Raw genomic sequence first — 12,500 nt, 5'->3', positions numbered from 1 at the left:
TTCTCTTATCCATGAGCAGCAGTGGTGCGGTGAGAGAGTGTGTGTGTGTGTGTGTGTGTGTGTGTGTGTGTGTGTTCTCTTACCCATGAGCAGCAGTGGTGCGGTGAGAGAGTGTGTGTGTGTGTGTGTGTGTGTGTGTGTGTGTGTGTTCTCTTACCCATGAGCAGCAGTGGTGCGGTCGGCTCTCAGAGCATCAAAGTAGTAGAGCTCCTTCAGCAGACGCACACTCTCTTCAGATGCTGCCTTAGGAGACGGAGCCTGGAGAACACGAACACACACACACACACACACACCATACCATTATATACACACACACACACACACACAATATCGTTATATACACACACACTCCTGGACATCACACAGGAACCATATGTATTTATATTTTACTGTGTGTGTGTGTGTGTGTGTGTGTGTGTGTGTGTGTGTGTGTGTGTATGTATGTATGTATGTGTATGTGCGCATACCTTATGGAAGTAGATGTATCCCTGAGTGAGTTCGTCTGCCCCCTCCCCGGAGAAGATGACCACACTGTCTGTCTTCTCACGGATGTACTTGGACACCAGGTACATGCCTGCACACACACACACACACACACACACACACACACACACACACACACACACACACACACACACACAGAGCAGATAAGGCAAATGTGTTCTGAGTTGAGCTCTCCAGATTTCAGAGCTCACAAACGTCCCGTTTCATAAACTGAGACAGCTTGTCACTTTTCCATGTGCTGATCTCTTCGCTGCCTGTCTTAATGCATTACTAATGTTCCCCTCATTCGCTGCGCTTAATTACCTCTTAATTACTTAATTTTCTCTCACACACACACACACACACACACACACACACACACACACACATCATCGCTACTGTGCTCTGGCAAAATGACTACCACCAGCTTAGAAAACACATAGAGGTAGAGGTGGTTGCTGCAGGGCTTTTTATAAAGCTGATTGGCCTCTGCCAGCGTCTCACGAATGTGTGTGGCACCATCTAGTGGAGACTCGCTGAAATGACACCCATGGGGAGTAAGAGACAGAGATGATTTCAACAGATTTGCCCCCCCCCATGTGTCTGTGTGTGTGTGTGTGTCTGTGCTGTAAAAGGACGGGTGTTCGCTTTAGTGTGTGTGTGTGTGTGTGTGTGTAGAGTGTGTGTGTGTGTGTGTGTGTGGGTAAAGGACGGGGGTTCACTTTAGTGTGTGTGTGTGTGTGTGTGTGTGTGTGTGTGTGTGTGTGTGTGGGTAAAGGACGGGGCTCACTTTAGTGTGTGTGTGTGTGAGTGTGTGGGCTGTAAACGGACGCTGCGCTCGCCTGAATGGCCCCGGTGCTGATTTGGCGTTTCCAGAGGCTCTTGCACAGGCACACACACACACACACACACACACACACACACAGGCGCCACCACATCTAATCTCACCGGAATTCCCAGCCTTTCACCACGGCCAATCAGGAGGAAGAGGAATGCAGCGGTGCTGATACTCCCTTAGTTAAGGTCACCGCATACACTGATCTCTCTGTCTACCACACACACACACTCTGTCTACCACACACACACACACACACACTCACACTCAAAGCTTTTAGCCTAAGCCTTCCCAATAAAAGTCCATCCACTATGTCCAGTGTGGCTCAGGCATTGCAGAGAGTTTTAGTGCCTGACGCTGGGCCTCTGTATCGTACCTATGGAGGAGAGGATGGTGGGGATGGTGTGTGTGTGTATCGTACCTATGGAGGAGAGGATGGTGGTGTGTGTGTGTGTGTATCGTACCTATGGAGGAGAGGATGGTGGGGATGGTGTGTGTGTGTATCGTACCTATGGAGGAGAGGATGGTGGGGATGGTGTGTGTGTGTATCGTGCCTATGGAGGAGAGGATGGTGGTGTGTGTGTGTGTGTCGTACCTATGGAGGAGAGGATGGTGGGGATGGTGTGTGTGTGTATCGTGCCTATGGAGGAGAGGATGGTGGGGATGGTGTGTGTGTATCGTGCCTATGGAGGAGAGGATGGTGGGGATGGTGTGTGTGTGTATCGTGCCTATGGAGGAGAGGATGGTGGGGATGGTGTGTGTGTGTATCGTGTCTATGGAGGAGAGGATGGTGGGGATGGTGTGTGTGTATCGTGCCTATGGAGGAGAGGATGGTGGTGTGTGTGTGTGTGTGTGTGTATTGTGCCTACAGAGGAGGGGATGGTGATGGTGTGTGTGTGTGTGTGTGTATCGTACCTATGGAGGAGGGGATGGTATGTCTGTATCGTACCTACGCAGGAGGGGATGGTGATGGTGGTGATGGTGTGTGTGTATCTTACCTACGGAGGCGCGGATAGTGGTGATGGTGATGGTGTGTGTGTGTGTGTGAGTGTGTATCGTACCTATGGAGGAGGGGATGGTGATGGTGGTGATGGTGTGTGTGTATCTTACCTACGGAGGCGCGGATAGTGGTGATGGTGATGGTGTGTGTGTGTGTGTGTGTGTGTATCGTACCTATGGAGGTGGGGATGGTGATGGTGGTGATGGTGTGTGTGTGTATCGTACCTACGGAGGAGGGGATGGTGATGGTGGTGATGGTGTGTGTGTGTATCGTACCTACGGAGGAGGGGATGGTGATGGTGGTGATGGTGTGTGTGTGTGTATCGTACCTACGGAGGAGGGGATGGTGATGGTGGTGATGGTGTGTGTGTGTGTGTGTGTGTGTGTGTGTGTGTGTGTGTGTGTATCGTACCTATGGAGGAGGGGATGGTGATGGTGATGGTGTGTGTATATCTTACCTACGGAGGCGCGGATGGTGGTGATGTCGTAGCACTCCAGATGGAAGATAACTTCCTCTAAGGCTTTGATCCCTTCCTCAGGGGAGAAGGACACCTCGTGATGTTCACTGCCTATGTGTGCAGCCACCTGACAAACAACAACAACAACAACAATAAACAACAACAACAAACATCAATAATGATAATAAACAACAACAACAGGGGCACAACTCGTCAATGTCACACCCGGCATGTGTGTGTTGGGATGATGATGTGTGTACTGGCATGGTGATGTGTGTGTTGGCATGGTGATGTGTGTGTTGGGATGATGATGTGTGTACTGGCATGGTGATGTGTCTGTTGGCATTGTGATGTGTGTGTTGGCATGGTGATGTGTGTGCGGTCATGGTGATGTGTGTGTTGGCATGGTGATGTGTGTGCTGGCATGGTGATGTGTGTACTGGCATGGTGATGTGTCTGTTGGCATTGTGATGTGTGTGTTGGCATGGTGATGTGTGTGGGTTGGCATGGTGATGTGTGTGGGTTGGCATGGTGATGTGTGTGTTGGCATGGTGATGTGTGTGTTGGCATGGTGATGTGTGTGTTGGCATGGTGATGTCATGGTGATGTGTGTGGTGGTGATGGTGATGTGTGTGTTGGCATTGTGATGTGTGTGTTGGCATGGTGATGTGTGTGCTGTCATGGTGATGTGTGTACTGGCATGGTGATGTGTCTGTTGGCATTGTGATGTGTGTGTTGGCATGGTGATGTGTGTGGGTTGGCATGGTGATGTGTGTGGGTTGGCATGGTGATGTGTGTGTTGGCATGGTGATGTGTGTGTTGCTATGGTGATGTGTGTGTTGGCATGGTGATGTCTGTGTTGGCATGGTGATGTCTGTGTTGGCATGGTGATGTCTGTGTTGGCATGGTGATGTGTGTGTTGGCATGGTGATGTGTGTGTTGGCATGGTGATGTGTGTGTTGGCATGGTGATGTGTGTGTTGGCATGGTGATGTGTGTGCTGGGATGGTGATGTGTGGGTTGGCATGGTGATGTGTGTGCTGGAATGGTGATGTGTGTGTTGCTATGGTGATGAAACCCACTGACCTTACGTGCGGCCAGGATGTCGGGGCTGTCCTCCGCGCCGATGGCGAAGGTCTGGACAGGGTACTTAAGCTCCTCCTGCTTGGCCAGCTTCACCAGCGTGGCCGCCACTAGACTGGAGTCCAGACCACCTATCAGAGAGGAGAACAGGAGTCAGGGGGCGGGCACTATAGTCCAGACCACCTATCAGAGAGCAGAACAGGAGTCAGGGGGTGGGGCACTATTATGACATCCAGAAAGGAAAACAGGTTTAAGGGAGGGGCATTTTAATTGCACCCAAATGGTCAACTGATCAATTGATATTAAAGATATGAACTGCATCAGTATGGAAATTGAAGCCAAAGCAGGTCTAATGTCCCCCTCACTAAAATAACTCAACCATTCTGAGCACACTCAACAGTCACTTTAGGCCAAACCAGGCAGGTAGGGCTCAGCTGGTAGAACCTCAACATCTTTAGATCAGATCAGCAGCAGTGTTCACGTTAGCCGGCTATGGCCGGACATTGGCCGATTGAACGCATGAATGGCCGGTATAATAAGATGTAAACGGCCCAAATGTCCGATAGAAAATATGTATGTATATGCTATGATTAATCAGTAACATATGAAAACAACAAAACAAGTGTAACATAAACCTGAATATAATCAGCCTGCTATGTCATTAAAAAAAAGTTCTAAAGCAGATTTGGATTACATTCGGAACATGCGCTGGTCGAGGTTCCGCAACACACGCAGGCTGGTTTCCCCGCTAAAAACTGTTCACTAAAATAAACAATAACAACATTTCAAAATGGCTAAGCAGACGTCTCTCGGTCAGTTCTTCAAAAAGACAACTGATAGCCTTGATAGGCCTAATGATTCGTCAAGAAATGATTCGACTCCAAGTAGGCTACATCATCCGAGGCCCCGACGGATTTAGAAAATGCGCCTGCCAAAAAACTTAAAAGGAGTTTTAAAGCTGAATGGGTCGAGCAATTCCGTTGGCTAAGGTCGGAAAAGGTGGATGGTCGAGACACAATGTTCTGTAGCATTTGTGAGAGAGCAGGCAAGTTAAACGGCTTTACGAAAGGCTCCATCAATTTAAAAAGATCTGCCTTAGTTGACCATAGCGAGTCGTCTGACCACAGAGCCGCTATGTCCCTAACACCGCAGCAAAGTGCAATGAGAGTGCGCTGCGATAACGCCACTAAATCTAAAAGAGACGCACTCGTGGCACAAATGAAAGTGGTGTATCACATGGCTAAACGTGACATCCCAAGTAATCAGTTTTGCATTCTAAAATATTTGATGCAAGATGCAATTTAACGTCTAGCCTACTTTCTTTGTTCAATGGGCTATTTTTAGTTCCAACATTATAGAACTAGTTTTAAAACGTGATGTGAATGGCTTTCAATATTTTTTTGACGACTACTTAGGCTAAATACATTGCATTTATTGAAGAAACTTATGCTAATTTGTGTCGTTTCTCATTTGGAGTTTTGGTTGTTATTTTATTAGGCTTTTAGTGAATAACGTCCGGTAGACATTCCAAATGGCCGATATTCTGAAATAGCGTCGGACATTTGTCCGGCCAAGAAAAAGTCTAGCGTGAACCCTGATCAGCAGGTAAGGACAGGTGGCAGGACCTAAACCTGGACAGGTAAGGCCAGGTGACGTTACCTGAGAGGAGGCAGCCGATCCTCCTGTGGGCCATCAAGCGTTTCTTGACGGCGCTCTCAAACAGCGTCCTGATGTTGCTCTTCACCGTCTCCAGCTGGAAGCCTAGGCAGAGGGAGCAGAGTCAGGATGTGTGTGTGTGTGTGTGTGTGTGTGTGCGCTCTCAAACAGCGTCCTGATGTTGCTCTTCACCGTCTCCAGCTGGAAGCCTGGGCAGAGGGAGCAGAGTCAGGATGGTCAGTGGCTACACCTCTGGTCAGTCAAGATGGTCAGTGGCTACACCTCTGGTCAGTCAAGATGGTCAGTGGTTACACCTCTGGAGTCAGGATGGTCAGTGGCTACACCTCTGGTCAGTCAGGATGGTCAGTGGCTACACCTCTGGAGTCAGGATGGTCAGTGGCTACACCTCTGGTCAGTCAAGATGGTCAGTGGCTACACCTCTGGTCAGTCAGGATGGTCAGTGGCTACACCTCTGGTCAGTCAGGATGGTCAGTGGCTACACCTCTGGTCAGTCAGGATGGTCAGTGGCTACACCTCTGGTCAGTCAGGATGGTCAGTGGCTACACCTCTGGATGGTCAGGATGGTCAGTGGCTACACCTCTGGAGTCAGGATGGTCAGTGGCTACACCTCTGGTCAGTCAAGATGGTCAGTGGATACACCTCTGGATGGTCAGGATGGTCAGTGGCTACACCTCTGGATGGTCAGTGGCTACACCTCTGGTCAGTCAGGATGGTCAGTGGATACACCTCTGGATGGTCAGGATGGTCAGTGGCTACACCTCTGGAGTCAGGATGGTCAGTGGCTACACCTCTGGTCAGTCAAGATGGTCAGTGGATACACCTCTGGATGGTCAGGATGGTCAGTGGCTACACCTCTGGATGGTCAGTGGCTACACCTCTGGTCAGTCAGGATGGTCAGTGGATACACCTCTGGATGGTCAGTGGCTACACCTCTGGAGTCAGGATGGTCAGTCAGTGGCTACACCTCTGGAGTCAGGTGTGTGTGTGTGTGTGTGTGTGTGTCTGTGTGTCTGTGTGTGTGTTCACTTGAGGGCAGCGTGAGTGTGAGTGTGTGTGTGTGTGTGTGTGTGTGTGTGTGAGTGTGTTCACCTGAGGGCAGCGTGTGTGTGTGTGTGTGTGTGTGTGTGTGTGTGTGTGTGTGTGTGTGTGTTCACCTGAGGGCAGCGTGCCCAGGCTGTCGTGGAGGGCGTGCGCTGGCTGGTCCACGCAGGAGTGGAAGCGGTCCATCTGCAGGGACTCCACCTTCCCAGAAGGCTTCAGGCTGAAGGACTCAAAGTGTCCCGGGGGGAACGGCACCACGCTGGCCTCGGACGCGCTGGAGTGGTGGACGTGCGTCAGGCCTAGAGGAACAGAAGAGATCAGTGTGAGTGTGTGTGTGTGTGTGAGTGTGTGTGCTCACACGAGCATGCATGAGTGTGTGTGTGCATGTGTATGTGCTTACACGAGCATGCGCGCATGTGTGTGTGCGTGTGCGTGTGCGTGTGCGTGTGCGTGTGCGTGTGCGTGTGCGTGTGCGCGTGTGCGTGTGAGTGTGTGCGTGTGTGTGTGTGTTCACCTTTGGCCTCGGAGGAGACTGCGAGGAAGCCATCGTCGGTGAGCAGTTTGAACATGGGCCTGACGCCGTACGTGTCTCTGCCCAGGAACACTTTCCTATTGGCCGTGTCCAGAAGCACGAAGGCAAACACTCCGTCCAACATGGCCGCCATCTTCTCGATGCCGAAGCGCTCGTACAGGTGCAGCAGGATCTCACCGTCCACCTTGGTCTGGTGCTCAAACTCAAACTCCTCCTTCAGCTGGGGACAGAGACACACACACACACACAGCTTGCTGTTAAAACAGCTCATCAGTGGGAAAGAGAAACACACACACAAATATATCTCAGTGGGAGAGAGACACACACACACATATCTCAGTGGAAGAGAGACACACACACCTTACACACACATATATCTCAGTGGGAGAGAGACACACACACACCTTACACACACATACACACACACACACACACACACACACACACACACACACACACACACAGACACACACACACCTCAGTCATATCTTAGTCTTAACCTTGCCCATATACCAGCTGGACTGGTTGTCTAAGAAATTCCATTCTCTGTTAATCTCATCACTGGCATTGTTTTGATACTTTGAAACCACCTGTCTTATCTAACAGGTAAATCCACATTGATACAAACATATATCCAATTGTTTAAGCCTTCACACATTGCAGCACAAGACGCGTCAGTGTGCTAGCTTCCACCTACTCTGAGATGGTTGTAGATCTCTCCGTTGTAATAGAGCCAGAGGAGGATACACACACACTCTCTCACAGACACACACTCTCACACACACTCTCACAGACACTCTCACAGACACACACACACACACACACACACACACTCTCACAGACACTCACTCACACACACACACACACACACTCTCACAGACACACATACACTCTCTCACACACACACGCTTCCAGGACGCGACAGTGTGCTTCCACCTACTCTAAGATGGTTGTAGATCTCTCCGTTGTAGCAGAGCCAGAGGAGGATACACACACACTCTCTCACAGACACACACTCTCACACACACACACACACAGACACACACACACACACACACTCACAGACACACATACCCTCTCTCACACACACACGCTTCCAGTACAGGACGCGTCAGTGTGCTAGCTTCCACCTACTCTGAGATGGTTGTAGATCTCGCCGTTGTAGCAGAGCCACAGGAAGGGGAACTTCTTGATGCGCAGCGGCTGCATGCCGTACAGCTGGTCCACGATGGCCAGCCGGTGGAACCCGAAGCAGCAGTTGGTGAAGCCGTTGACGTTCTCGAAGCGGAACGCGTCCGGCCCACGGTGGGCGATCTTCATGGCGCTGGTGCACTGGACCGAGAGGCATTCATCGCTGCCGAACAGCGCCCATATACCGCACATCTTGATAGCTGTGGACGGGAGGGGAGAGAGGGGGAAAGTCAGCGGTTAAATATCTATGTTTTAGCGACGGGCAGCCTGGACAGAAGCAATGAAGACGAGGCACGGTGTGTGTGTGTGTGTGTACAGTTTTCTCTGTCTTTTTTTGATGTCTGTTTCCGAGTTTCACTTGATGATGTTGATGACTCGAGTGGGCGAAGTAATCTTTACATTTTCTTTCCTGTCTTTCTCTCACTCTGATTTTCTTGCTAGCTAGCGGACTGCGTGCGGTTTATGTTTGAGCCTGTTTATGGGTGTGTGTGTGTGTGTGTGTGTCTCTCGCTCTGATTTTCTTGCTAGCTAGCGTACTGCGTGCAATTTATGTTCGAGCCTGTTTATGGGCAGCCTAGTCACGTCTCGTGCGCATTTTATTTAAACTCGATTTTTATGAGGGGTGAAAACGTAGGATAAGTTTAGTTGTTTTGAATTGTGTGTGGTGTTTTTATTATTATAATAATAATTATTATTTATATATTTTTTGTATTGATCACTTATTATTTCAGGCAACCCAATTTCAATTCCATGCAACCCCACGTTTGGGAACAATAGTCCAGGCAAAATAGCGTTTTACGACAGACTAATTGTAAAAAAAAAAAAAAAAAAAAAATCAGCATAGATCATTTCTATGAGGTGTCCAAAACAACATATTAATAGACCTAAGAAATCCTAGTTGAGGAAAAATCTAAATTTTTTCCTTTCCTTTTTTTATCAAACTGAAACTGAAAGTACCCATGAAAAGTGAACATTTTATTACAAGTTTCTTTTGAAATTAATTTGAATATGCACATGAGCTCAACATTGATGAAAATTCAACATATTTCCTCAACTAGGATGTCTTAGGACTTTAAGTATGTTGTCCTGGACACCTCATAGAAATAACCTATGCTGAAAAAAAATATATTTTACAATTAATTCTATTTTTGGCTCCAATATGGGCTATTTTGCCTGGCCTATAGATGTCTGTGGTTGGGAACCCCTGAACTAACTAGTTAACACCTGGCTGTGACGAGTGACGTACCAGGCGTTGATAACGCCCGACTCACATTGTTGCGTTGGAAGTTGATGCAACGGACGGTGGAGGAGGAGTCTGGCGCATGGGCAGTGTTGCCAGGTACGCGGTTTTACCGCGGAATTGGTCTACTTTTGAAGTGTTGCCGCGGGTTGAATTCTTTGTCCGCTGGTTCGGGTTAACCAATTTTGCATGGCAATTACATGAATATCTTTAAATATAAAAAAAATATTTATACCCAAATCCTACCAAACTGACTCCAGATCATATGGACATGAAACAAGCTGAATTTACTTTAATTCAGTATATACTGGCCTATTCTAACGTGCCGGCATAGTCGCCCCATAATGCCTTGCGGCGGGCGCATAGTTGTTTTGTGTTGGGACTGCATTTAGGCCTACAGCTGTGTTCGAGATAACCTGTACCAGGGCATAAAGTCCGTGCCATTTTGAAATTGAGTTGTGTTTATTCATAAAAAGCCATATTACGCATCAGTGATTTGTTACACTATTTACACATGTATGAACTATAAGTACATGATTTAAATATAGTGAAGCAACATGATAAGGTGTTTCAGTTGAAATAAGGTAGGCCTATTGCATTAACTACAGTAAATGCATATGAAGCAAAAGACAAAGCAACATGTTAGTCCTTCAGTGAATTGGTCTACACTTTCACAGGGAAAATTGCTTTTAATGCTGACATAGCCTACTAAACATTTGGTAGATTTTACAATACATTTGGCAATGATAGCAATGCTGTTGGACTTTAAAAAGCAGTGCATATGGTTTGGCAGGGGCATATTTTGAGTTCTGATATTGGCAGTGGTGGACGAAGTACACTAACTACGTACTTAAGTGAAAGTATAGATACCTGGTGTAAAATATTACTCCAGTAAAAGTGGAAGTATGCACTTTGAATTTCCACTTAAGTAGAAGTATAAAAGTATTTGCCTTCATATATACTTAAGTATTAAAAGTAAAAGTACCTTAATGAATTATGGTTCTAATGGCCTTTTATCATTTTCACATCAAAGCTCCGGCTCAATCAACTGAAAACACTAATGCCAATCTTTAAATAGTGTCTTATATGTGTCTATTAAATAGTGTATAAGCACAAAACATTGAAAGCTATCTATTGCCATTAAGTAAGACAAAGTGGTTATGAAATACAAGAGAACAATTATTTAATTTTACATTTATTTGGAACTTAGTTGCACATTTAATTATAAAAAAAAATGTGGAGTTAAACATAAGCTCCTTTACTATATCACATCGGTCTGTCTGTGTTACCCTTAAACATAAACATTGAACATAAATCCTGATTTATGTTTCAAAGTATGATAAATACCATTACAGGAACTTGTTCCACAAAATCATAGAATGTGGTGTTATACTAGTTTGTGCTGAAGACTAATGATAAATACCATTACAGGAACTTGTTCCACAAAATCAGAGAATGTGGTGTTAGCAGTGATATTCCACAACCCTAGGTACAAAAACAAAACACTTGACCTCAGATCAAACGAGAAGAAAGAAAATGTCATTACAGGAACTAGTTTTTGCATAAATTGCACAAAATTAGAGCATACCAGTCTGCACCGAAGACTGTAAAGAAGTGTGTAGTGATACCTTTACCGAGGGAGTCAAGAACTGCATGATAAAAGTTTGCGACATCGTGTGCCCTGATAAAAGGCAAGCATTTTAAAATATGAGCCTGAGCAGAAACACTGTTGATTGTGCATGTTTCTTACACATTTATGTAGCGTTACGTAGGCTGCTTGAGCATAAAACAGCCTCAAACTGCTGCAGAATTCAACGTAGCTCGCGCTCAACGAACGAACGAAACTGACCAAACCGAAAGGACTTAAGAGCAAATAGCGCTAATCCTGATTGGTGTAATTGTGAACTCACTTTGACCTTTCATTATTTGATTCGCTTTGGTATAAAGGAACGAGAGGTTTTACTAAATGTAATGGAGTAAAAAGTACGAGTTTTCACTTTGACATGTAGTGGAGTGAAAGTATAAAGTCTCACAAAATAGAAATACTTGAGTAAAGTACAGATACATAGATATGTTACTTAAGTACAGGAACGAATTACATTTACTTAGTTACTGTCCACCACTGGATATTGGGCTGGTTTTATTGGCCATTGGGCTGGTTTTGGGCTGGTTTTGATTTGCCATTGGGCTGGTTTTGTCACACAGACCTGGCAACCCTGCGCATGGGGTTCTGCTGATACCGGAGACGTTAAGGAAACGATGCTGATGCAAGATGTGTCTCCCGTGTCACCATCCTAAAATGCACGTGTGTGTTGCTGTGTGTCAATTAAAACTGACGTTGGGAAGGACACTTTGAGATGTCCCAGTGACCCGATGGGAATCAGGGCCATGTGGAGACACACTGGTTTCAGTTGCTGGTATTAAGTACTCCTCCATTTGCTTACCGTTTGGCTCAACTGTGATACCCCCAACGACAGCTGCTACTCTGTCACGGCCATGGCTCAGATTCGGCCCACTGTTGACATTAACTGGTTTACAACTAAACTGAAAAAGTATCATGTTGCTGTGGCATCATTCGTTCCAAAAGTAAAGGTCAATTCACACCGTAAGTTACATCTGAATATCGCGCACGCATTTTTCTCATTCATTCCTAACTTTAGAACAGTTTAATTTACGTGAAGCATCAAGAGCACGCTGCTATATCGGTCGCGCAAATGTTTAGTAGTGGAATACCATATGGTAGCCTAGATAGCTACGAGGCTAGCATCAATTCATGTATGACTTCCGAGATTGCATCAGCGATGCCACACCTACCAGGTCTACCGCTACGAAACAGTGTAGTTACAGCGCATTTAAGTTAACCGGTGAGCTGTCATGATTAGCTAGTTATAACTTAGAGCCATACAGATGGGACATGTGCCTACTAGCTCTAGCTAGCTTCGGATAAAGCTATATTGGGATA

General features: G+C 46.7%; 1 protein-coding gene across 1 annotated transcript in view; it reads right to left on the bottom strand.

The window, feature by feature from the left end:
* asns (asparagine synthetase) overlaps positions 1 to 12,500 on the bottom strand; it is a 16,774-nt gene that overhangs the window by 4,010 nt on the left and 264 nt on the right. The window contains exons 2-9 of the mRNA XM_080859752.1: positions 8,242 to 8,498; positions 7,090 to 7,327; positions 6,689 to 6,874; positions 5,517 to 5,618; positions 3,861 to 3,988; positions 2,776 to 2,902; positions 468 to 574; positions 158 to 258 (exon numbers count right to left, since the gene is read on the bottom strand). Of these exons, the coding sequence (XP_080715878.1) occupies positions 158 to 258; positions 468 to 574; positions 2,776 to 2,902; positions 3,861 to 3,988; positions 5,517 to 5,618; positions 6,689 to 6,874; positions 7,090 to 7,327; positions 8,242 to 8,490 (1,238 nt within the window). The 5' untranslated portion in view covers positions 8,491 to 8,498. The remainder of the gene's footprint in view (positions 1 to 157; positions 259 to 467; positions 575 to 2,775; positions 2,903 to 3,860; positions 3,989 to 5,516; positions 5,619 to 6,688; positions 6,875 to 7,089; positions 7,328 to 8,241; positions 8,499 to 12,500) is intronic.

The sequence above is a fragment of the Sprattus sprattus genome (assembly GCF_963457725.1).
Source record: "Sprattus sprattus genome assembly, chromosome: 20".
In the NCBI taxonomy this organism is placed as follows: domain Eukaryota; kingdom Metazoa; phylum Chordata; class Actinopteri; order Clupeiformes; family Clupeidae; genus Sprattus; species Sprattus sprattus.
The sequence above is the reverse complement of the archived record's forward strand: the minus strand, read 5'-3'. Positions and strand labels throughout refer to the sequence as shown.